The following is a 27,726-nucleotide window of genomic DNA, read 5'->3' as shown; positions in this document are numbered from 1 at the left end:
AACGGCAGACAATCATTTTGTGCCCTTTTTCCCTGGATTGTCCTGGCAGACGCCATAGCATGGCAACCATGAACCCATTTTGCCTTTTGTCACTGTCACCGTATGTGTACTGGATGCTGCTGACAGACACGGTACTGCAGTGCTACACAGCAGCAATCATTTGCCTTTGAAAGGTAGCAGAGACGGTTACCATCCCTATTGCACTGCCCTGCCATTGTAAATTGGCGATGAGATGACAATTATCAGTTGTTCTGTACCGTCTGTTGCTGTCATGGGTGCTCCTGGCTGGCCTCGGTGAGGTTGGCCGGGGGCGCATGGACAAAAATGGGAATGACTCCCCGGGTCATTCCCTTCTTTATGTTTTGTCTAAAAATAGAGTCAGTCCTGCCTAGAATATGGGGCAAGTGTACTAGAGAACCAGAGAACACAGCCTCTCCGTGTCAGAGCCCCAGAGATCCCACAGAAATGATGAGCTGCATGCCATTCTAGAGGGTGCCCCTGCAACAACCCCACCCATTGCTTCCCTCCTCTCCCAGCTCTCCTGGGCTACCATGGCAGTGTCCCCCCATTTGTGTGATGAAGTAATAAAGAATGCAAGAATAAGAAACACTGACTTTTTAGTGAGATAAAATAAGGGGGAGGCAGCCTCCAGCTGCTATGATAGTCCAAGCAAGACATTAAAGAGTGGGGTGGGGGGGAGAGGAGCCCAGCCTCCCGCTGCTATGATAAACCAGGCAGTACAAAATCTTTTATTTAGACATGAAAGGTGGGGGTGCTGATGGAGCTCAGCCTCCAGTTGCTATGATGAGGATAGTTACCAGCCGTTCTGTACCATCTGCCGGGAATGACCAGGAGTCATTCCCATTTTTACCCAGATGCCCCTGACCGACCTCACTGAGGCCAGCCAGGAGCACTCACGGGCTGATGATGACGACGGATAACAGTCATATTGTACCATCTGCCACCGGGAAGGGGATATTGGTGTTCAGTGCTGCAGCACCCTGTCTACCAGCAGCAGGCAGTAGACATAGGGTGACATTGAAAAAAGGTGAGAAACGTTTTTTTTTCCCTTTTCTTTCAGGGGGGAGGGGAAGGGTGTAAATTGACGACATATACACTGAAACACCCGGGAAAATGTTTTGACTCTTCAGGCACTGGGAGCTCAGCCAAGAATGCAAATGCTTTTCGGAGACTGCGGGGACTGTGGGATAGCTGGAGTCCTCAGTACCTCCTCCCTCTCTCCATGAAAGTCCATTTGATTCTTTGGCTTTCCGTTACGCTTGTCACACAGCACTGTGCTGTGGCCTCTGTCTATCATAGCCTGGAGATTTTTTCAAATGCTTTGTCATTTCATCTTCTGTAACGGAGCTCTGATAGAACAGATTTGTCTCCCCATAGAGCAATCAGATCCAGTATCTCCCATATGGTCCATGCTGGAGCTCTTTTTGGATTTGGGACTGCATGGCCACCCGTGCTGATGAGAGCTCACGCTGGGCAAACAGGAAATGAAATTCAAAAGTTTGTGGGGCTTTTCCTGTCTACCTGGCCAGTGCATCCGAGTTCAGATTGCTTTCTAGAGCGGTCACAATGGTGCACTGTGGGATACCGCCCAGAGGCCAATACCGTCGATTTGCGGCCACACTAACCCTAATCTGACATGGCAATACCGATTTCAGTGCTACTCCTCTTGTTGGGGAGGAGTACAGAAATTGGTTTAAAGAGCCCTTTATATCGATATAAAGGGCCTTGTTGTGTGGACGGATGCAGGGTTAAATTGGTTTAACGCTGCTAAATTCGGTTTAAACACATAGTGTAGACCAGGCCTAAGCCTGAGATGTAGTAGGTACATTATGTAAAACAATATAGGTTGATTGTGATCCTTCTAAATCACAGAAGCCCATCCCACCAACTACTGCAAAGGACACACCAACATTCGAAGCACTTCTTTCTTCTAAAAGACGTTACTTCATGTAGTAAAAGCTTCATGTGCAAACAGTACTGAAAGGAGGCAGAAAGAGAAACTGAGAGCACATGGAACATTCCTTTGCAGCAGTAACTGGTGGCGTGGGGACATTTTTTTTCCCTTCCTTGACTCATCACAATAAATAGCTTATTTTCAGAATTGTTTAATCCCTTAATAATTTATTCAAAAGTGACATTCCGAGTGTCCCTTTCTAACCGGAATTACAAAGCACCCGCCAAGGGCTTAGCAATATTTAGTAGGGCCTAGAAAAACACATTCACACTAGGGCCTAAGCAATGTGGCAATGACCCCTTTTATATACACAACCCCTTTTGCCACCCATTCTAAATATCCATGCCACTTTCTTCATACCCCTGCTGTCTCTGTCCCTCTGCTATCACCCCTCCCATGTCCTTATGCAAGCAAATGGCAACAGAAGCTTTCATCTCCTACACCCTTGCCTAGGATTAGCCTCCCCTCATGGGCTATCCTATGGCTGGCTGCTCTGGCATTAAAGGGGCAACAAAAAGACACAAAAGTAGGCTTCATAAGAGACTACAACTGCCTTTCCCTGCTCCCTAGTAGCCATGGGACTTCCCTAAAGTGAAGTGAGGGCTTTGGCAGTTTTCTAACTCCTGCTTGTCCACTGCTCTTCCCTCTGGTGCATCCTGCTGTCTCCCACTTTCCCCTCCTTCTCCGAGCCAATCAAACACGGGGGAAGGAACAGGTGGGAAGCAGCTGGATGTCTCAAAAGAGACAGCAAAGGACCAGCAGGGGTAGGAAAGTTGTCAAAGGCCCTGCTTCACTTTAGTAAACTCCCATGGCTAGTGAGGAGGAGGAGAAACAGCTGACAGCTCTTTGAAGCTCAGTGTTTTGTCTGTTTGCTGCTGGTTTTAGCCTGTCTTTCCTCCTCATGCCAGCAGAAGCCCCACTCATACTGGGGAAAGATTTATGCCCAGGGTAGTTTGACTTATTACCTGGGTAATCTCAGAACCTCTTAGTGCAGCTAAGGAGTACTGGATACCATTGGCATGTAACAACCCCACTCATAGATCATCAGCAAGGATAGAGCCTGAGACCTTCCTAAACGAACAGCACAGTCCTCTACCGCTTGGGCTAAAGTGCCTACTGCTGAGGAAAGGCTATTATCTTAAGTGTAGACTAGGGAGAACACAACACATTTAACTAGTATATTACATATTCTCCCTGTCCGGGGTAGTTCATTCTGCGCTTTCCAGATCTACAACTATTCAAATCCCTGTACAGACCTCTGCTTTATAAAGACCTGTTCATCAACAAGGATGCACCCAACAATAGCACAGGCCTATAACAACTGAGCTACTGTCAGCAATATCTAGCTCTTATTTAGTGCTTTTCATCCACAGATCTGAAAGCATCTTAAAGGATATCAGTATCATCACCCCTCTTTTATACCAAGGCAAAATCACCAGCAGAAACAGGAAAAAGAACCCAATTCTCCTGAGTCCCAGTCCAGTGCACTAGCCTCTCAGCCACACTGTCTCCCTGGTAGACACAGTACTCTGTGGTCTAGCCACTAGAGGGGGGACATGATGCCCTGCCTACTCACTAAAGAAGTTGGTAATTCCAGAACCAGATGGGCAGGGATTGAAGTTCTTACAAATATATAATAATATACCTTACGGATAATGGCTATTTTGAAGTAATCATAATCTTTGGGGTTATCAGGAGGCAAAACTGAGTGCACTGACTCATTATGACCTCACTGTCTCATCTCCCATGTTATCCTGTTTCTATATTAGAGCTTATATTTATGGATCCCTTAAAAATTACATCATGACCAAAAGGATAGATATGGTTAGGCATTAATCTGAGAATTGTCTGCAAATATTTTAGTACAGGGAAATTAAACCTACACTTTTGTCTTTACTAGGGAGAAAAAGGGAAGCTGTTTTTATACAGACTTGTGTCACTTCATATAACATTGGGTAATTATGCAGCATATATCACCTCTGTTGAATTTTTTTTTTCATAGTAGTATAACATGGTTCAAAGTACCCTTAAGCAGTTTGTCATCTCACAAAATATCTACTCTATTTGTGCTGTAAAAAAGTGAACAGCAGATTTGCCATTGCTGTGCGACTTAGGCAAATATAGTTTCCACTGTAGAATATTCATCTACCACTTTGAAATGTACTTCAATCCAAGCAGAAAGTAACCCACACAATAGTCACATTTCTATGGAACCAAGCAAATAAATACATACAGATATTTTTTATAGCAAACTAAAATTTTAGTTGATTTTTTACTAAATTCAAACTCTGATTCAGCATACTGGGGCTGTAAAAGCATGTCATGAGGTGTTAAACATTTTATGGACAAAGTAGTCAAATACTACAAATATTTGCTTTGAAATACCATAATAAAAAGATAAAACCAAGATTTAAAAAGTATCTTTATGCCATTATACAGTGACTTGACAACCTATCATCCAGTATTAGACAAAACAATTGAAATTAATTCTGGCAGATTTGGGACTAGCAGTTAAAAATAAAAATAGCACATGTAAAAGCATGAAAACTGTATTGCTATTATGTTTTAAGACAATAATAAATCTTTAAAGGTGCCAGTGATTGCTTTGGATACTGTAAACAGCTGCTGACAATCAACTTTCAAATATGTAATACATTGGTATTCTGAGTGTAATTTAAGGCAAACTACATGAAACCAAAAGTAATGTTTCTGCCATAAACTACTCATTTCATTAGACAGAAATGGAACTAGACATTTCCATTTCATAGTCACGTCAGAAAGGTGCAAGCAGACTGCAGAAATGCACACTCGTTAAAATATAGCTCTAATTTTAGAGAAAATTATTCCTTAAAAACAATTACTCTGTTCAGAGATCTTGAAAAGATGGTTTTAAATAAACATGTCCTAAGGCTAAACTGAGGGGCAGTATCATTTTACACAAACAACTGCAACAATTTTTCCATAAAAAGAAAAAAATACACAGTGTGAGAAAGGAAAAAGAAGGATCTGTGACTATCGCAAAGTATTGTAAGTAATACCACTTGAAGGTATTCTGACGATCTTTGACCTCTGTTCCGTTGTGATCTGAATATTCAGAGATTGCAGTGCACAGCATTTAATAGTGCAACATTCTTGGAGTTTTTAAACAGCTGGCTATGCACATTTGCATATGCCTTAATTCAATCCCTTTTACCTTACAATCCTCAAAGCCTCAACTCTACCTCAGTGAATTCTTGTGGTTACTTCTCATTTTTACAGTTATTTTAGGGAATTCACTGCATGAACACTGGGAGCTTCATATTCTTTGCTCTCTCCTTTTCAGTTAATTCCTGGATTTCTGGTTTTACAAGGCTTTTGTAATCTGAATATAACAACCAGAAAACACCACTGGCTGTTCATATCTTTTGCTAGCCCACAACCTCTAGCTCTGTTGAGCTATTTTAATCAGCGTTACCAAATACATGGTTTTAGTTGCTATCTGTTCTCAGTTAGTAATGTCTTTTTTTAAAATAACATGTAAAATATTAAATTGGGAAATAAAATTTGCTTCCCAAATCTAGCCATCAAGTGGGTTTTAAAATATATTGGCTGATGGTTTGGCAGAGGGCTACCTCAGATGCCGCATGGGTGAAATTCACCCAGCAGAAGAGGGACAGGGCAAGGCTTTCTGCACTACTCAAGTCTCATGCTGTCCATAAATGGAGAAGAGGATAGATGCCGACAGAATGGCAGCAGTGAGGCTACTGCACCCCTTACACACTAGAGAGGTGGGGGTCAGCAAGCTGACACCAAATAGACTGGTGTGTAGGGAGCTATTGTGGCAGGCCTGGAAAAGTTCTATTATGTAGACTCAATAGCCCAAATCACCCTTATAGAGGCTGTAGAAGGGGTCCTCTGCAGCCACACAACCTGATCATGGGTTGAGGGGCGGTGCATTCCATCTCCTTGATCTCTGCAGAATTCTCTGAATAAAGCCTAATTTTATATATTTTTGTGTGTGTGTTCATTTCACCCTATATATACTTAGAATTTTATTAGATAACAACTCTATGACACTGCAAACACATTTCTGAGAATACTATTTTTAGAGCAGAAACAGGACATATTTTACCATCAGAGAAGGGTAATAAAGATTTGCTCCACGAATGACACAAGAAATAAAAAATCAAATGCAAAGGTAACAACTTACACACAAGGCTTCTATGATTCTATCAGATTATTTAAATTTTGGACTGTCTCTTTAATTTGAGGAACAGCTAAAAAGACGACAGATGGCAGACAGAATTGACTTATGTCCTCTATTCTTTACAGAAGAAGGGGGAGTGCAGAAAGTTTGATAAAGGCAGAAGCTACAGTATGGAGGCCTTTACTATAACTATCTAATAGCTCTTTTGACTGATAGGTTTAGAACATTTAGTTTTTCTTCCCCAGACATGCTTTGTAACAATCCAACAGTCCTGGAGGTTGCCATGGGTGATGAGAGTGCTGACATCCAGCCCCAAGTACAAATAAGCACATGACAAATGGCCTTACAGCCCTTAGACAGCCCTGAACCTTGGTGACCCCCTAAAACACCAACCATCCCCACATCCATCCAAAAAGGCATTATGGAATACATTTTTTAAAGTGCAAGCTTACAGTTAATTGAAAACACTGCCGTGTCACAGAAATGCTTAGGCCAGCATGCACAAGTAAAAATGTATCACATAGCATTGTTATTTAATGCTCTGTGACATCATTTCCTGAAATTAAACAGAGATGACACAGATTCGGAGAGTCCCTGGTAAGGTTCAGTTCAAACAATTCACAGATGTTTTCCTCTAGCTAGCAGAAAACAATGCGGTGCTTAACTCTCTCTCTCTCTCTCTCTCTTTGCTGGTGCAAGAGGGTTGGGCTGCTTTATAATACATAATCTAACAAAAATATGTTTTTTTCTTAATTTAATTACTAGAGCTGTAGTACTAAATAGATGGATCACTGTATCACAAAAGCATCAATTTTTGAGTGAACAGATGTCTATGTAACCATGATTAGATTAACCACTCAGAGGCAGGGCTGGCTTTTGAGGGCCTCAAACCCCATGACACTGTGTCCCCTTTTCTGGAAGGGATAGAGTGGATGTAGAAATGTCAGGGCCAATCTTAGTTTCCATTTTGAAAACAAACTAATATTTCTAGTTCTTTTCTTTGGAGAAGATAGCCTTGGAAATGTAAACTAACATCCATCAATCACTAAGGTTGAAGCTTATGCCCTGGTTTTTCCTAAGGATCACAAGCTATCTTCCCCCTACATCTACCCAGCACTGATGTCTTGGGGCCATGAGACCCAGGGCCATAGACACTGTGGATTTGGGTGGTTCCCAGCTTTAGTCTGTTCAGGCTGCTACCGATGACACTAGGGCAAACACTGAGTCTCACTATGTGTATGTGCAAGTGAGGCCCCAATGCCCCTAGGCATTCCTGTAATACAAATAATAACAATAATAAATAATAAAGTTAAATAATAATAAAAACAAAGATAAATAAGAACAGCTGAAGGCTCCCTCCTATCCAGCTGCCTAGAACTGAACCAGCTCCTTTGCTGAACAGCCAGGGTGACCTCTGGACACAAATAAGCACAGCCCAACAATCTGTGGGGCAGCATGGTCTAGTGCGGGGTCTCAAACTCAAATGACCACAAGGGCCATATGAGGACTAGTACAGTGACCCGAGGGCTGCATTACTGACACCTCCCCACCTCCGACCCCGGCCCTGCCCCCACTCCACCCCTTCCATGAAGACCCGCTCCTGCCCCGCCTCTTCCCACCCCTTCCTTGCCCCCATTCCAGTCCCTTACCCCAAATCCCCACACCAACTCCCCCCCTCCCTGCCCCCAGGGGGTGCAGGAGGGATGAGAGGAGTGGCAGGGGGTCAGGGCAGGGGGTTGGGGTGCAGGAGAGGTGAGGCAGGGGGTGAGGGCAGGGGGGTGGGTGCAGGATGCGGCAGGTGGCTCAGGGAAGGGGGGTGGAGTGCAGGAGGGGTGCAAGGTGCAGCAGGGGGCTTAGGACAGGGGATCAGGGTGCAGGGTAAAACAGGGGGTCGGGGTGCAGCAGGGGGCTCAGGGCAGTGGGTTGGGGTGCAGGAGGGGTGTGGCAGGGGGTTGGGGTGCAGGGTGCGGCAAGGGGCTCAGGGCAGAGAGTTCAATTGCAGGAGGGGTTTGGGGGGTGGACTCTGGCCCAGCGTGCACCGGGGGCAGGGCAGGCTCCCTACCTGTCTACCCGGCCCCTGCGCTGCTCCGGGAAGCGGTTGGAATGTGGGGGGGGCAGAGGCACAGGGGTGTGTGTGGCTGTTGCTTCAGGCATCGCCCTCGGCATCCCCCGTTGACTGGGAACAGGGAACTGCGGCCAATGGGAGCTGCTAGGGGTGGTGCCTGAAGCAACATCAACACCCACCCCTGTGCCTCTCCTCCCCCAGGTTCTGTCCGCTTCCCGGAGTGGTGTGGGGGCAGGGCAGGGCAGGGCAGGGCAGGCAGGCAGGCAGGGAGCCTACCCTGCCCCCGCTGCGTGCTGGGCCAGAGCTGCTCTAGGTAAACGCTGGGGGAGGGTGAAGGGGCCACAAGGAGCTCACAGGCCGCAGAAAATAACCTCGCAGGCTGCGTGTTTGAGACCCCTGGTCTAGTGGTCTAAGCACAGGACTAAGAGCAAGAGTTCTACATTCTAATCCAGTTCTGAGACAGTTTTTCTCAAGGGCTTTGGACAAGTCACTTAACTTTCCCAACCAAAGTTTACCCATCTATAAAATGGGACAATAATATTTCATGGAGTATGATAATAACTACTTAATTAATGTTTGTAAAGCAATATGGATTAAACTGTGGCTTTGCCACAAGCCTTGTGTAATATATAATGCATAGTTGTGCTGCCCCAGGAGCAGAACTGGAGTCAGATTGTGACTCTGAAGTTCCACCCAATCCCTGCCCATCTGCACAGGAGTAGCAGCCCCATTGAGACTGCTGTCCTTTCTGCTCCATGATCACAGACACAGGTAGTCTGCATAGCAGAGTAAAGGAACGTCTTATACCCCCTTACTCTCCTGCCTGGATGTAACGTAAAGGACAGGTCTCAATTTGATCCTGTACAAGTACTCAGATTCAGCAGAATGCCCATAAATCTCTCCATTGTCTTGGTCTTGGGCCTCACAGCCCCAAGATCCCTAATTTATTTGAACAAATGTGTCTTGTTTTTTTAATATTAAGTTAGCAACTACATATATAGTCCAGCACAAACAGCTGGAAGGCACTTCTATAGCAGGGGCCTGGTGGTGTATAGAAGTTGCTTCTCCACCCACTGATCCTCTGCCAAGTTGTATGATCATGGTGGATGGGAGCCAGTTATGAATGGGGGAGGGTGAATATTTGCTTTTCAGGTTTACTCAAAAGTGCTAAAGCTGGCTTTGCTCAGAGGTCTTCTGCTCTAAGACCAAGCGTAGTGAAAATGTCTAATACATACAGAGTCTTCGGCTACGTCTGCACTACAGCATAAAATCAAAATTACTAAAACCGGTTTTATAAAACCGATATTATAAAATCGATTTTATGCGTCCACACTAGGGCACATTAATTCAGTGGTGTGCGTCCATGGTCCTAGGCTACCATCGATTTCTGGAGCGGTGAACTCTGGGTAGCTACATTAAAGGAATGAGACCAATAACTTGGATTTCTGTCCACACTAACCCTAAATCGATATAGTAATATCGATTTTAGGGTTACTCCTCTCGTTGGGGAGGAGTGCAGAAATCGATTTTAAGAGCCCTTAAAATCGATTTAAAGTGCCTTGTAGTGTGGACGGTTACAGAGTTAAATCGATTTAACGCTGTTTAAATCGATTTAACTGTGTAGTGTGGACCAGGCCTCCATGAAGACACTTGTACAAATGGCTAGGTGATGTACACATTAAACAAGATATGGGCCAGGGTGTAATCTCAGGTATATCAATGTAAATTCAGGGTAAAGCAGCTGAAGTGAATGGATTTACTCTGCAGTAGATGTGACCTGAATTGTGACCACAAACTCAACAAGTTAACTATTTGGAGGGAATGAATGTGTTTATCCCATAATATCAATTCTTTTATTCTAGACATAATTCTAGTCTGATTTCTTTAATACTGTTTTTAAAAGATATCGTAGGCCAGAACCTATTTAAAGCTGCATAGTTCCATGAACTTCATTTGAGCTATGCCAATTCATATCAGCTGAGAATGTGACCCAATGATTCACAAAAGGAATTTTTTAGTGTGCATACTAAAGGTGGTATTTTTGTACCAAAGACAAATATATACTTTTAATTAAAATACACATTCTTATAAATTTGAACAAAAGGAACAATAGCAAACTAGAACTTGAACAAAAGGGATCACTCCAGATAAGCGTCACAAACATTACTGCATCGTCTGTTTTACCAGTACTACATCAGAGGGGAAAAAATGAGCATAGTGAAAGGACTAAAAGTGTAATTCTTTGTTCTCTTTGCTGCAGCAAAGGATGAATTACAAAAGGTACAAGACCATGGAACAATATAATTACTTCCTTTATGACTACATTCAGTTCTGATTATGTACATGTATTTTTCAAGGTCCTCTACCCTTTTAAACTACAGCACTGTTTTTTTTTTTCTATAGTTGCTAATAAGAAAACCTTTAGCTCAAAATTGATGTGAGCAAGGGGTGTCTTTGTGTCTGAGCACTTCCTGTTTTCATTCCATGATCAAATATGTTCTTTGCAGGGCAAATAGGGGAGCTCTTGAAGGAGGAAAGCGAAATGTCTGAGAGGCTAATTGAGTGTACTAAGGGCTCCTTGGCATTGAGGAAAAGGAGTTTTCCAAGGCTATGAATAAACTCTCCGCTTGGGTCAGATTCTTGCTGTTTCTTTTCTTTAACTATCTTTGAAGTCAAATAAAAACAGCCTTAATGTCAGGTTTACCTTTCTGATATCATAATCTTTATGTACTATTGAAAAGCTTATACTACCACACTAGGATTTCCTCTACTTTCTCAAACACTGGACATTATCCAGAAAAAGCATACATATTTCCAATCGATTTATCCTCAGATCTTTTCATCTTCCTGGCCCGTTGTAATCTCAAATGTAAGACAGATCCCAATAACTGAATAAGAAAATGACAGACATTTCTATTCCTTGCATTTTATTTCCATCAACAAAAACATGTGCGTGTTTCTTATTTCTAATATAATTAAAGTTACTGCGAAGTGGAAAAGGTGACAAGGGATTAAGACAATTTTGAAAGCTAGAGTCTGTGGGATAAGTTAATTCTACACGAGAGTTCAAGCACCTGTCTCTTTTCAAAAAGTCACTCAAGCTTATATAAAGAAGCTACTCAATTTTTAAATTAGGTTATCTTAGGGGACTATAAAATAACCGAATATTTCATCAAGAAAAAAAGGTAGCATTTTCTTTAAAGAAAGGTAATAAATGAATACAGTTAGAACTGAGTTACTCTCCCACTAAATTTGTCAGTGTAAAGGAATCTTTGAGCTTAGTCAATGCTGTAAGAGATAGACTGGAGTTGCTTCTTCTTCCAGGAAAACCAGAGGTTAATGATTTTTGTCATATTGAGACTAACAGCTAACAATTGCTACAGTTGGCCTTTAATTTTTTTTTTGTCCTTTGGAGGTATTCAGACTAGGTGACAATGGCTTGCAGTTGAGAACATATGTAGAGAGACCCCTGTGGTTTATGGAAAAAGTTGCTCCATGCTGGTTGGGTGTTTGAAAAAAAAAATACAACCAGAGTTCTTTTATGTTCCTTTCCTTAATGAATGCATGAATGTCAAAATGCACCAATGGCCCATTCAAAGGGCAAAGCCTAAGCAGCCCCTTCTTTAAGAACACATCCTGAGATGTAAAATACATTTGCTTAACAAATTAAAATAATGAGATAATTCAATTAGTTTCTTTAAAAAAAAAAGAAAAAAGGGTACATCAGGGGATTATTGTAATACAAGAACAGGTCATACAGCACAAAAGAGGGACAAACCAATTTGAAATAAGGTTAGAGTAGTAATGAAGGAATGTATATTGAATCATGGACTCCTTTTGTAAAGAAATTTACTTGAAACAATAATTTATACATCATAGATTCCCTTTGCGATAGAGCTGGCGTTGCTCTTTGAATGGACAAGCTAATCTGAGAAAAAGTGAGGGATATTTAGAAGAAAGACTTCTCTTCCTTCGCTGCATGCATTTATGGCAAAAATCTTTCTGAATTTACATTGCACTAGTCAGGGGTCTCCATTATCAGTTCTCAGGTCTGAGAATTACAGCACAGTAAATCTTTCAGCACATGCAAACTCATTAAAGCCTGGAAGGTAAAAGGTTTTTTGTTTTTGGATGGTGGGTTTGTTTTTTTTTTTCCCCTCAGGAACATCCTCATCAAAGCTGCTGAACTTCCTCAATTCATCTGGGGCGAAGGAGGTGGCAGAGAATGGAGGGGGTGGATTTCCAAAAGGCAAAACTGAGAGGCTTTTTCTCAAGATAAGCGAGAGATAGCTGATTGTTTAGTAAGCATGTGTTGAATGCTTTCAATGCGCACACAAGAAAGAAAGGAAGCAGGGGTAAAAAAAACAAGAAATTGCAAACTTTGGTAAGAGTTAAGGAAATGAACATGCAAGCTTGTGTGAAAGAAAATGGATTATTTGTGGCCTGTGGTTTTAGCTGTTTCCCCTTGCTGTTCCTGTAGCCATACTCTCCAGCTAAAAATGAAACCCCCTCTCTTCACACTCACTCGAATTCCAAATTAAAAACATTTTACAGGTTAGTAAATCTCCAGCTGAGGTGATGTAGCAAAGAACAGCTGTGAAGTAATTTTGATAATGATGAGAATAATAAGCACATGGCAAGGTTCAGGGCTTTGCTGTTGCAGCTTCAGTGCTCCTGAATAGATAAAAGTGATTAAATACTCCTGATTATCCCTGACCAATATGTAATGGATTTACAGCCCTTTCAATTAGTCAGTATTTGCTTAGGACTCATTATTTTGTCTTTGGTTAAGTAATCAGCCCAGAGACTCATGTTCTGTCTAATTCCTCTGAGCCAAGTGGGTACAGGGCACCTGACCTTTGAAATGGCCATAGCTGGAAGGCAAGAATAACCACTACTCCAGCAAAGACACTGGCTATTCTAGCTAATCCTGACCCACAGGCCAGATCAATGCACCTTAGTTTGCTACTAATGTCCTTACATCAAAATGATGGTTTAGAAATGTGGATCTATCTTCCCCCACCCCCCGATCCCCATTAGCTGTTCTACCAGCAGAGCAGTTCAATAGTCGCTACCATAAATAAAAAGGGTACCTTGTCCTGGAATCAAGACACTGTAACTAATGTCAACCACTATGGAAATGTATAACTTTGGCAATCACAAAGAAGCCCTGATGTGAGGTAGTTAACCGTGCTATTATCTTTTTAACCATTAGGCCAAACAGAATAGGTTGGAAACAATTTTATAGGAAGGGGTGAAAAAAATCAATAATACTAATCATCAGTGATAATTTTACCATTTTCTAGCATTTCCATCTGACTAGTAAATTATAGGAGAGTTACCAGTTCTGTAAAAATGTATTTTGATGTTTAAGTGAAGCTGTGACAGTCAACAGAACACCAACACATAAAACCAGTTGCAAACAGGAGGATAAAGATAGATTGTTACTAAAAGTGTTGCTTTTTCACATAATTAATCTCTTTCCCCCAGAAGAGAATAGGACTAGCATGTAAGAGATTGGACTTGAACAGCTAAAAAAGGTGTTTTAATCTCTGTTTTACAGAATTGAGGAATTAGAGAACCGATAAGCCATCTATACTTCTCATGTAAACTAAGAGTACGTCCAGACTACCTGCCGGATCAGTGGGTAGCGATCGATTTATCGGGGATCGATATATCGCGTCTCATCTAGACGTGATATATCGATCCCCAAATGCGCTCTCCATCAACTCTGGAATTCCACCAGAGCGAGCAGTGGTAGCAGAGTCGACAGGGAAGCCGTGGCCGTCGATCCCACACCGTGAGGACGGGAGGTAAGTCGGAATAAAATACGTCGACTTCAGCTATGGTATTCCTGTAGCTGAAGTTGCGTATCTTACATCAAAACCCCCCCTAGTGTAAACCAGGCCTAACACATGACAAGTCTGCAAGCTGCTTCATGACTTCTCTAGCATCCTGCAATGTTTGTTGGAATACCTGCACTGGGGAGTATTACGGTACTTTCCTTCTAATACATATGAGATTTGTTGTAAACAGAGGCCAACAATAACCCAATCCAGAGGGTAGAGTTACTCAACCCCCTTATTAGTGTCCTCATATATATATACTATATTCTAAATGTAGAAACCCCTTTTCATCTTAAGAACATTTTGAACAGTTCTCATTACTGGAATGCAAACCAAAAACGGCTGCCTTCTAGTCTAGTGTTGTTTCATGCTAACATCTTATGATGTATAGTCAACTTGTCATGATTCCAAGACTGAAATAAATAAATAAATACGCTTCTAGAAAAAATAAAAGTGATCATTGATTCCTACTGTCTTCCAGAAAATTATGGGGACAATTGATTTCTAATAATAATGAATAAACCTCATCAGGCATGTGAACAAAAATCTATTTTTTATGTTTTTATTATTTTGGTCTCCACTTACTGTGAGATGCTGGAAAAGCCACGCTCTCATGATATTTGTTGCTACTTTGGGGAAAATGCCTCTTTTCTTCTGACGTTTTTTGTCCTTGTCTGGATCATCATCGTCCCCTGTACCAGGTGAGGCTACGCTGTTGTCTAAACCATCCCCTAAAAGAAAGAACAAAATAAGTGGAAGGAGACAAAATAAAATAGTATATAAACTAAAAGGTGTCGTTAATCATTGGGAAACTAATACAGCCTTATTTTGATTTGATAGAACATCAGGCACATGCGTTTTCTCATTAAATATGATTGCTGATACAAATATGTAAAAATTAGAAACCATGTCTCTCCAAATACTAATTTTGTGTCTCACACATGCACATATCATTAATTCAATTATAATTGTGTGCTTGACATAGTGCAATAGCTCTTTGTCAATTACAGAATTCAATGTGGGAAAACCTGCCACAAGAAAACCCATTCACTGTAAATGCATGCCTACAACCCTACTGAATGCATACTGTATGTATTCAACTTAGATGTTCTGTCGTCTATATATTCTAGGCCTTCTGCACAGGTGACTGTGTCACTGTTCAGTACCCATAACACACTGTCAGACCAGCCCCCTCCCATAACTATCACCTCCCTACACACACACACTGTGTATGATCCTGCACATAGCATTTGCATGACATGAAAACTTCTACATCTCTGCATCAGTGATCATTATCATTAAAAAACAATGCACATCAAGGTAGGGTGCTCACTTAATCAGAACTTTCCATCAACATCTTTCTCTTCTGTGCTTTTCCCTGGCATTAATTGTGCATTAGCAAAAATCATTTACTTTTAACAGTCATAGTTAGTTTTTCTTGCCCTCCAGCAAAAATGCCTTGAAAGCCTGCCTGGAGGGCATCTAAATTATGTATCTGAAAAACTCTTCTGGCAAGGCATTGCAGGACCCCTACTTTCTTAAAATTCATACGAGCACGTCTTCCTGTTTTTGGGAAGGCATCAATCAAGAGCAGCAATATATGCCATATTCCTACATTAATATTTGAACTAATAACTTTTAAAAAAGGAAAGAAACAAGATCCGACTTGTGGCATAATCAAATGCAAAATAAATGAAGAATACTGGGACAGCACTGAGACTTTATAGATTGCTATGTTTTCCTTACACATCATTAGCCTGGAGCCACACGAAAGAGGAAAACAGAGAAGTGGAGAGTTTATGCTCCCTGCTGGTGTTTAAGAAGCCGAGGTCCTGGAAGGACATCTGGGAATTGCGCTGAGATGGTGGTTTTTGTAATTTAAGAATAGACATTCATTAGCAGTAAATGCCATAAATCCCATGCTAAGTAAAAACCTTGTCCAAGAAAGCCTAAAACAATAAACTCTGTGCTCAATGTAGCCTGAGCTAGACGCTCCATAGCTTCCTGAGGAATGCTATAGATCCACGAGCTAATTCCTATACCCTCTTCTAGCTCTTTAGTGCTACTAAAACAAATACATTACTGCTACATATAGACCATTTGCTTCCAAACTTTTATTTCAGCTTCATCTATTTCCCCTGTGTCCACTAACCCTTCTTCCACCACCTCCCCTTGCGAAAAAACCCCACAACCCTCCTGGACCGAGAAATGGAAAAGCCACAGCAAAGAGCTGGCAGATTAATTTTATTGACATTTCCATTTTCACTGCAATGTGATACCCTCCATCACATGGAAGAGATGACCCTCACTATTTACAGACTGACAGGCCACTTCATTACAACCACCCTGCCCCAAGGCAGAGCAGCTCCCTTCCATCTGCCCAAACACCAGAGCAAGACCCCGAAGTTGCTGCTCTCTTTTTTGTTGGCTTCTGTTAATGATAAATAAAGGTGAGTCAAATGGGTGCAAAAATAATCAAAAGAAATGATGCCTGGTCCTATATAGTGTCACAAACCAATTACTTTTGAGAAATGTTGGTTATTCAGAATGAACTCCTTCCTACCAGGCTGTCCTCATGTTTCCCACCCCTACCCAAACCCCTCGTGTGCATGTACGTGTACACACACACACACACACACACACACACCCTTTTCACTATGCCAAGGAACTGCTGCAAGGCAAATTCTCACAAACACTAATGGCTTCTGACTGCTCCTTGGCAACCCCAGCATTTTAACCTGGGTGGATGTGCTCTCCAAAATACAGACACTGGAGCTATCTCATCAGCTGTTCATGTGACACAGATGGAGAGTGGCTATTAGGAGCCAGGCAATGGGCCTTGGGGATCTGAGGTGCTGTACTGTAGCCTCAGGCAGTTTTGAAAAGCAGTACCCGGAGATGCGGGGGGGGGGAAAAACAGCCACACTGAAAGTGCAAGTTTGAAGTCAGTCAGTCTGTTTGTTTGTCTATCGTCTAGATAAAGATATCTTTGTCTCCTTATGTAAAATCTAGGTGTGTATGCACATACTGCATGTAGATACATAATCTTCTTTCCTTCAGTCTCTGTCTCTTTCTTAGTACAGAGACATATACACATATATAAATGATCCCTATGCCTCTGTAGACGTGTGTGTGTGTGTGTGTGTGTGTGTGTGTGTGTGTGTGTGTGTGTGTGTGTGTGTGTGTGTGTGTGTGTGTGTGTGTGTTTAAATAGCTAAAATCACCAATAGTCTTAAAGCATCATTTAGACCTTTTGGAGAGGTTGTGAATATCCTTGCTTTAAAAGGCAAATAATAGTGCAGGAGATGAAAGTTCAGCTAAAGCTTGCAGTGCCTTTTCCACCTAATCAATGCTATAAGAGATGAGAGACAGTGTTTCCTTAATCTCTCCCCTCACCTATGAAAGGAAATTTAAGTATAGCGCCTCCAAATTACATCAGTAGATGAAAACTCACTACAAGATTTGTGTTCTTAGATACCTGAGTTATGAAGAAAAAAAAAGATCCCACAGACAAACCAACCACAACTAGGCACTATGTGCAAACTAAGGGCTCAGTCCTGCAGATCCTTACTGCCCTGTGTTCAGTGGGGCTACTCACATTAGCAAACACGACACTTAAATGACTAGTGCATTTAGAATGGAATATTTACTTCTTAGACATTGATTCTGGTTTCAGTTACACTAGTGTAAATCAGGAGTAACTCCTATGAACTCAGAGGAGTTACATCATCACTGGTGAGATCAGAAACAGATTTTAGATCCTTTAAATGCTATCTCAGACCAGATTAGTTGCATTTGAAATACTGTTATATAAAAAGGAACCATATTTTAATTATTTGAGGGTCCAGTTCCACCATCCTTACTGCATGATTGGTCCCACCGATTTGACCACTCACATACCAAGGTACTAGGCAACATGCATAAGAATGGTAGAATCAAGCCTCAAATGTTGGGAAGTTGCTACAATACATATGACCTCAGCGGAGTAACTCTGGATTTATACTGGTGAAATTGAGACCAGATTTTGACCCGCTGTCTGTCTCTTTATCCCACAGCAGCAAAAACTGGTAGGGCCAATAGTCCACTGCCTTGCACAATGTGTACTTATTTGCCCCTTTGTAGAGAGAGTGCAACGTAGTGTTTTGCATTCTCTTTGTTCAGGGGTAAATGACTACACAGGGTCCACGTCAGTGGAGAAAGAGGCATAGTGCCTTACTTGCTTACAATCCCATTCTAGATTCTAAGTACTGTATAGTACACTCAGTAACACCCATGGGAGAGGAACAGAGCACACAGTGTGCAAGGCAGTGGAATATCAGCCCCCATGGTTTTTTGCTTTTATGGGATAAGGAAACAGACAGGGGTCAAAATCTGGTCTCAGTTTCACCAGTATAAATCCAAGGTTACCTTATTGAGCTAGCATGCATTGTTGCTCCCCTCAAATGGAAGAGTTTGTGGAAATGGCAGGGATCCTGGAGGTTAGGGACAAAGCTCACAGGCCTGAGGGATCATTGGGGACTAACAGTTCCAATTCTGCAGAGGGGCTGCTTGGCCACACTGCTCTCCTTGGCAGTACGGCTTACAAGACTCTATACTGTTAATATTCTGCCATCCCAATTACTCCTATGCTGTTCTCCTCTTCAAGGGAAGGAATATGGCAGAACTGCAGTTAATGCTGCTTAGAAAGCTGTTTCTATGGCATCTGAATAGGATTTTCGAATTTCATTGATGCACATGGAAGATACCAAATTCTTACTCTAAGGAAAATGGTAACCCAACAGGATAATCACAGAAGCCTGGTACCAACACAGGTCCAAACTCCAGAAGCAGTTCTACTGTCACTTTCATAACTAGCAAGGCAGCCAGAAAACTGTTTCTGGCAAACTACGTTGCAGAACTCAGCACCTGAGTTTTACCATCATCAGGCTAGGTAGCTGACAGCCACGTTATTGTTGAACAAAAGAGAGAAAGGATACATCTCAACTAGGAGAAAAAACAATTCACCATTGTACTAAAAATAATGCAACTACTTTAATAGGTATGAGTTTTGGAAAGAAAAAACAAATGGTGTAGATAATATAATATAGTGCAGTGCAGATGCAGTTTTTTACGAAAAACCTTTGAGGGATTGTTCAGGCCCAATAGTTTAATGGAGGAGGAGTTCTGCATGAAAGTCATGTGTGGGAATTCATATGCACACACATTTGCACCTGCCTTCATTTGTTTAAATGTATAACTGGAGCTCTAGGTGCTGTACAGCTATTATAACCCAAGTATCTCAATAGATCAATAAGAGCAACCCCCAACAGAAACAAACTGCCTCTTTCCCAACTATCCAACCTCTGGTCATATGGCAAAAGCCTGGGAAAACAGAAGAGTCTTATAGTATGTTCCGAAGTCACACAACCTGTGCTGTAGGTGACTAAGGTAGGAGGAAAACCAGGTCCAGAATCAAGGACCCCTCTCTCAGAGCACCTCATTTCCACCCCACTCTTGATTAAACCACTGGGCTCTTGGCTTGAGTGCCTCAGTTGATCATGACTCCTTTACAGAGCTTTTTAAAAATTTATAATCCCTGTATATGTTAATTAGTTTTGTCTCACAACACCCTGCAGAGTAAAAATAATTATTAACCCCATTTAACTGATGAGAAAACTGAGGCACAGTGAGATGATGGACTAGATGGTACCTTTAACATGCAGCCCATGGTAAGAAGGCTCCAGGAACTCCAAGTATGCAGTATTACTATACATCTTTATGAAGTACATTTTTATTCCCCTGCTGCATCAGTCCTGCTCTGTAAGCAATATGAAAGGTGTGGGGGGAACATAGCTCTACCTCTTTGTGCATTTTCAAGTAATAAGATCTTGGACTTTTCCGGGTACAAGGACTACAATTCCTTTTGGCTCTTACACAGTCCACCCAAGGATGGTGGGAGGAATATCCAGGTATTTTTCTGTGCACCCAACTAAGGGCCCTTCAGAATGTGAACCTGCAGTGACTGGTACAAGATCACCCAGAAAGTCACTCAAAGACCAGGAATAGAACTTAGGTTTCCTGAGTCCCAGTGTGGTGCCTTTATCACAAAGCCATCCTTCCTCCCTTAGTGGCATTTTAGTGTGTTTCCCTTAAGGAACAAGCCCCTGTTTGCAGGCTTTAGTTAACTATATATTCTCTTGCGACACTTGGCAATGGGTGAATTACATATGTTGAACAACTACAGAACACTAAAAAGAACAGCTATATACAACTATATACAGGAAATAGAAAGTAGATCACTCTCTTAGCAAGCTAAGAGTGTGAAGGAACAGGGGTTCTGCCTGAAGCCATGTGGCAGTAAGAGGGAACTGGAGAGGCACTGACCCACACGGCCTATTATACCCTTGGCTGAGAGTACAAGGGGACACAGGACTCACATGCAGGTCAATATGCGCTGCTAAGAAAACCTTCCAGCTCTGATGCATGGTGCATATGCGCACCCACGTTTGGAATGCATATAGAGACCCTCATTCGAAAAAGAATTAAAAATGTCAATGGCAAAATACCAAAGGATATACTGATCACCCCAAGAGGGAGAATAAAAAAGTTGAATGTAATATTTTCTGTTCCTGGATCGGTGTCTTTCTTTGTTCTTTACATTCTGACCCTTTCAGTGAGGCATTTATTATAAATATTCAATTTGTTTACTTTAGGGAGGGGAAAGACGTTTCAGGTATTTTTGAGGTTTTCTGTCGTCTACATATGCTATTGAAGTTGGTGGTTGAAGAGATCCTGCAGAAATAACTCCTGGAACTTTAATTTTTATCATTTTTCCCCTTTATTATTTTCCTGGCTTCTTTTTAAAAAAAAATTTTTTAAAGAAGTTTGAAATTAAGAGAAAAGCAGAGACTGGTGGTTTTTTTGTTTAGTATTAGGGTTTTTTTGGTGTTCATAACTATCAGCTTTTAAAGCTGAGGTTTACTTGTGAAGCAAATGCACAGTTTCACAAGGACTATGGTTTAAACTAAAATGCTGATCAAATATTTGTGTAGCCTTTTGTTTTGGGAGAAGGCTTCTGTGTGCAGGGATAAAAATCAATAGATTCATGTTTAGTACTTTATAATCTAACATTTTTTCACATCAGGTGGGGAAAATGTTCTGATATAGACATGGGGAACTGTAAGGAAACCTGCTAATTACTGATCTCTCTTACCATCCTGCTGTGCTAAACTGTCTGGACATGTTAAAGTGAAAATTTTCTGTGATTTTCGAGTGACTAGTTCATGGCCCACTGCCATGGTGTGCAGGAGAACAGATGAAATGCTTTAGTTTACATGCAACATTTACTGACTGTGTGGGTTTTCCGACATTAAAGAGGGGACAGTGACCCATGCCACCTTTTTCACACTCAAAAGAGCACTGAAAAAACAGTCTTCATAGGCTTACCTCAGGCTTCTCTGGCCCTTAACACCCTCCCCCCAGGGTATGAGTAGAAAGAGAAAAAAGAAGGGATTTTATGCTCCTTTCTCTTCAACTTTTCAGGCTGTATAAGCAGCATTTAGCAAATTCAGCCCCCAAATGGCTCCAAATGCTCTGAGCTGCAGGGGCTCATCCTTTGTTAGCCTCCCTCTATTTACACAGGATTTACGCAGGCTCTCCACTGAAGAGACCACATGTTTCTGACAGAAAGCACTTCCATTCACACTACATCAGGCAACAGGATTGTAACCACTGCAGCTTCACACTGACCTGAGATTAGGGATTTCAGCAACATTGAGATGGTAACAATCTGCTAACTAACAAAATTATTCATGGAGAACTCTTCTGCTTACTCCAGTTTAAACTGCCATGGCCAGATAGATGAGATTATTAAAAAGAACAATTTAGAACTAGCAACTGTCGAGAAAATGTATATCCAGTTACAAATAATTTACACAGAAAAATATGTTAGAAGGAAAATCAGACTGTAGCTTGGATTAAAACCACTTCACCCACTGGCTGGAGACATAAAGTGTAAAAACAGACAGATGGACACATATGTAAATGTGGCTGCATTTTTTCCCTGGATCTGGCAAGTTAGTATACTAGTATAGTTTAATAATTTATTTTCCATAGTATTTTTACTTTGATTAACAGATCCACAGCAACATCCTTGTGGTATTACAGGAAGAGACTCATTCCTGTGATTCTGCTTGCTGTGAACACTGCCCAACAACCAAACTGTAATTACGAGACCTTTCTAGGCCCCACCTATTAGGAGTCAATCTTGAAACCTGATATCATGCTGGTAATTTTGATTTTAACTCAGTTTGGTCAGTCAGTATTTCTGTGCCAAGGATTTTTAAATTAAATATATACATACAGAAGAAAAATGTTTGTGGTCATGAAGCTTGTGGTTTCTATTTAACAGTCCTTTCTCACAGGGCAATAGAAAATGAGATTTTTAAAAAGTTTTGTTATGTTAATACAATGAATTGTTTTGACTCTACAGTGAAGGACAAAACAATTTACTTTTATAATACTCAGTAATACATACGTGCATTTGATAAGCACATATAAAAGTACATAGTATATTATAAAGTTCTTCACAGTACATCATAATAAAGCTCTTCTGGGCACTCTAATGATTCATTTTTACTGATCTCTCAAATGCCCTTATCCACAGTTAACACTCAGATTTTATTAAGGAGGAAAGCAGGGACAAATGTCCACTTAAGTCCCAGCTCTCAAATTCAACTCTGCTTGCACTGCACTACCTAAAGCTAAAGCTTTTTTAATGTTCTATTCACCTCCCCTGCGTGGCATTTCTGCTAACACAGAGTTCACAATCTTTCAGCCCCAAACACAGAAGGCTGCTATCTTCAAGTCATCCAAGGAATGTGCCAGATACTATCATCTCTCCTTCAATACAAAGAACCAGAGAGAGAGAGAGAGAGAGAGAGACCAAAAGAAGACCATACTGATCAGGTTACTAGTGTCCAGAAAGCCTTTCCCGGAATGCTAAATGTTAATCTTTGAACCAGCAAATGTTAAAATTAAGATCCTTGAAGCTGAGGAAAAACTAGCCTGAGAAGTTAACAAAGGTAGTACATTTGAAATTGTGGGTCTCTTTTGCACAGCTAGGTCCCAGTCTTGCACTCCTTACTCTGGCAAACCTGCCACTAAACACTCCTTATTCAAGCAAAACTGCCATTGACTTCAGTAAGAAGTGCAGGACCAGCCCCTGGTCTTGTTCAACCAAATGGAAATACAGGCACTGCACAATTCCTAAACAAAGACATATTAATACTTGTGGTTCATTATGATTTATGATTCTCTTCCCCTCAAAAGTGAAACTCATTGGTGTGGAGAGAAAGTGCTCAATGACTTTGCTTTTATACTGTTTGTTAGGATTGTTTTCTCAGCACAAACAGTGAAATATATGCATAGGTTTTGGCACCTATACTGGAGGAAAACATCATTAAGTTATCGTTTACGTATTTTGCCTGCTTTAGAATAATTACTTTCAAGGAACTAAATGTAAATAGCTGTTATTCTGATTAAATTTTTAATCATGCTAAATAGGGTCACACAAAATGTCCTTCTGCTGATGCCTAAATGGATTTATCTTTAAATTGCTCATTTTTATATCCTTAGTGTAATAATTGTATCATTCTCATAGTGCAGTTAAGAATGCTAGCTACAACCTCTGAATCAACAAGTCATTAAAGAATTCGAGAGGCAAAAATAGCCCTAACTTGTTTGCAAAAAGTATTTAGTCCTTCTTCAGAAGTTCATTTTACTTTCTCCTGCTCCTCCCCCAACAAGTTCATATTGTTAATATTTAAATATAACTGGGCTATTATTATTTGTTTTAGTATGAATAAAATTACCTCACTCAGATGTACATAGTCAAGTGGGTATAAATTAAGAAGCTTTATTTGGTTTTAAGTAACTATCAACTTCTATTTCTGAAGTCTTAGTATCTCTGTCATGAGTAATATCAAAGAATGTGGGCAGAATAACTGCAATTAAAATCCTACCTGTAGCTAAAGTTACCTCATTATGATTAATGTTATCTCATTAATATTTAACTTTTAACAATTTGCAGCTGTTGTTCATAGACAAAGATATATTTTATGCATCTTTTTAAATAAGTAGATAATTTCTAATACTCAAAACTGTTCTTCTTCGTGAAACCATACAAGTAGTTTCTTTAATTCCTCCACAATGGTGAATATATATATATATATATATATATATATATATATATATATATATGTTCTTTGCAAAAGAAAATGATGCTTTTGAACATCTCCATCTTTCCTACAGTTTTTGTAAAATTCAAACTATGGAACATTTTAATGATGTTTCCTATAGACAACACTGATAAACATGCAGTTGGATACAAATGCCATGTTTTTGAATAGTCATCCCTCTTATATTGGTGCCCAATAATACTGCTGTAGTTAGTGGTCTATCAATATTCCCGTTAGAAACCCCTATTTATAGGGGTTTATTACTCAGCTATAAAAATTTGCAGTAGCTGAAATGTCACATAAAAGAATTCAGCTTCAGAGCAATTTTTAAACCATTTTTTAAAAACCTGTTAGGACTGAAAATGTAATATAGAAATTTACCCCTTTAAGATGCTTTCCTCCCCGCCCCACCCCTCGCCCCTTAAACTCCAAATACTTCAGTTATTAAAAGGACCTTTGTCAGACCATGAGTCCATAAAGGGAATTAGCCTCTTTTGGGATTTACAACAAAAATTGAGAATGGGTGAATATTAAAAGTTTAAAAAGTGGCAACCGTACATTAATAGGATCAAGTTATAAAAGCTTTTGCCATGCACTCTCTATGGATAAATGGTACACAAATGTGTATTTAATTCATAATGCAAATAACAGAACTAGTCTTCATACACATTCACAGCAGATACCCTGACAGCACCAAAGAAGATGCTTCCTGAGAATGTATATTAAGAAGAATACAAAACAACTCCAAACTGTGTGTGATCTTACATACCATAAGAGCTCCAACACTTATGCACAATGGGGTGGATTAACCCTCTGGGTGCTGCAGACATATATATACACCTCCTCCTAAAGTGTTCATTTGGTTGGCAGTCTGGAAAATGCCAGAATGCGAAGGGTTAAGTTGGAACACTGACACTCTGCTTTTGTAGGTTTAAGTTAAACCCTTTATACTTTAAACATTGTTTTTGTGGTCTAAGCAGTATACTATTTGACTCTAAATAACATAGGGTCTAATCCAAAGCCCACTGAAAGCAATGGAAAGATGCCCATTGACTTTGGTGGGCTTTGGATTAGGCCCACAATTACTCTGCGTTAGGAGGCCCAAAATGTTTCCAAAAGACTGATTGATAAAGTATGAAATACATATCTCAACCACATACATGTATCAGATATTTAAAAAATGGTTACCAGAGTAGCCTAAAACATGAGTTAAATAAACTAAAGACTTTTAAGAACAAATATTGAAAAACAGAAGCAAGTAGTGTCTGTTCATTACTAAGTACTTCGGAACTAGCCTCAGACAGCTAAGAATTCCTTAATTCATGTACATTATAGAGCTAAAAGAAGCAGGTTGACAGATACAGGAACACTGATCAACAAGCTTCAGTTGGCTCACATTAATAACCACTTTGCTGGTTAGACTCAGAACCAGGTCACCTTCCTGCTGTACAGTAAATGTATTGGATTATTTGCGCCAGGTGTGGCAGAGGCAAGAGGGAGAGAAAAGATCATTGACCCCCTCCACTGGTACTCAGCTCTGGACCTCCTTTGAGTAGTCAGCTGAAACCAGCACAAAGGAATGATGTATGACTTGGGGGAAACACTAGGAATTCATGGATTTTTGACAAAATCTTTCTGGGAATTAGGGTTGGAAAATGAAAGGCTGGGCAGAAGAAGGGGGAGAAAGAGAGGATGTAGGGCACGGGTTTGTTTTAATTTTGTCTATTTAAAAACCTCATGGCTCAAAGCAAGGAATGACAAAACCACTCTGGGACTTGGTGCTCTGCTGTGCCATCCCTGAACCTAAGATGTGATTTTGAGTCACAGCAGAGGTGGTATTCAGTGCCTGGAACAATGGAGTGACTTAGGTCACATATGGTCCCTCTATGTGATTAAAGCATGGGCTTCAAAAGAAATCCCATCTAGTCCCCTTCGAAGGGGACAATGTTGGTTATGCAATGGGACCTCATGTGGATAAAACTAGGTGACTTGTAGAGATTTCTTTCCTATACTACCTCCCAAATCGATGCCCATACTCCACCTCGGCAGGATGAGTAAGCATAGTTGATGGGGGAGCCACGGCAGTCGACTTGCCGCCATGAGGTTGGCCAGGTAAGTCAAACTAAGATACTTCGACTTCAGCTACGCGAATACTGTAGCTGAAGTTGCGTATCTTAGTTTGAAACCCCCTGCTAGTGTAGCCCAGGCCTAAGTTTCAAGGGGCTAAAAGTGAGTTTGCTTCCAAAGACAAGCTTTTCCTAGGTTCACCTAGCCTATTAGAGAACTGATATCTATGCCATATGAGCAGAACTAAACCCTACCAACCAAGTGGCAGTCTAGGCTAAATAGGCTGATGCAGCAAATTTGCAGATCTTGATCACACTAGGCAAGGGAGTCATTCTTCTCAGTGATAAAGTCAGTGAATGCACTCTTGAGGAGATAAAAAATTAAGTACCAGCTGACTTTGCACCATTTGAGTGAAGTATTCACTGCTGACCCAGTACAACAGAATTGTCATGTTCTGACACCAGCTAGGAATCACTGTAGAAGGGATCAAGTCTGTTTCTTTATTGCAAGACTACTTATAAAAGCAGCTTCTCAATTGGTTAACAGTGCAATTTTCAGCTTGACAATGCATAGTATATATTTATGTATTGCATTTGCAAGCTACTTTATACAGCCCCCATATCCCCCTTAAAAAAAAACAACTCATCATAGTTCTTAGTGTCATAATTTCACATTAAGATCTGATAGATATTAGAGGCAACAGGAACTTCACACTGAGACATTGAAGAGAAAACTGCAATTTCATATTAGGACATTTCTACTTGATTTTACTATCTCAGCTTTTTAAACACTTGTGTGGTTTCTACAGCACTTAGTAATCACAATGGAGTTGCAGTATTGTCTAGTACAAGACAGCTGGGCTCTATTTTCTTCTCTGTCATTGACTCACTAAGTGACTGCAGGTAGAGGGGTTTCCAAAATGCCCAAGTGAATTAGAAGCACAAGTTCCACTGAAAAATGCTTTGAGAGGCTTGTATGGAAGCCCTTAGTATTGTTTATTTATTATTTATTATTATTATTATTTATGTAAGGCATGCCAATTCATTTATGTCTTGTCTTTTGCATTTGGTCCATCTTGTCTTTGGGCCATCTTGATCGTTTGATATTTTGCCAACTGAGTATACTGTAAGAGTATTTTCTAATGTTTTGGCTCAAATTGCACATTTAAGGAAGAGTTAAAGAGTGATTTTCTTTTCTCTTTGCCCTTAGATAAACATAAAGAGATAAAATAGAAAGAGACAAAGTTGAAATAAGCATTGATGATGGAAACGTACACACAAGGAGAACCCAATCCTGCCCCACTCAAGTAAATGGTAACCTTTCCATTCACTTGAATAAGATCCGGAACATGCCTTAAAATTGCAAATTAG

At 40.7% G+C, this 27,726-nt stretch overlaps 1 protein-coding gene across 7 annotated transcripts in view; it reads right to left on the bottom strand.

Moving 5' to 3' along the window:
* MEIS2 (Meis homeobox 2) overlaps positions 1–27,726 on the bottom strand; it is a 184,389-nt gene that overhangs the window by 111,842 nt on the left and 44,821 nt on the right. For all 7 annotated transcript variants that reach the window (XM_050953912.1, XM_050953911.1, XM_050953915.1 and 4 more), the window contains one exon: positions 14,658–14,803. In XM_050953912.1, coding sequence (XP_050809869.1) covers positions 14,658–14,803 — 146 coding nt within the window. The remainder of the gene's footprint in view (positions 1–14,657; positions 14,804–27,726) is intronic.

Source organism: Gopherus flavomarginatus, chromosome 5, assembly GCF_025201925.1.
Source record: "Gopherus flavomarginatus isolate rGopFla2 chromosome 5, rGopFla2.mat.asm, whole genome shotgun sequence".
In the NCBI taxonomy this organism is placed as follows: domain Eukaryota; kingdom Metazoa; phylum Chordata; order Testudines; family Testudinidae; genus Gopherus; species Gopherus flavomarginatus.
Note: the sequence above shows the minus strand (reverse complement) of the source record. Positions and strands in the feature narration are given on the sequence as shown.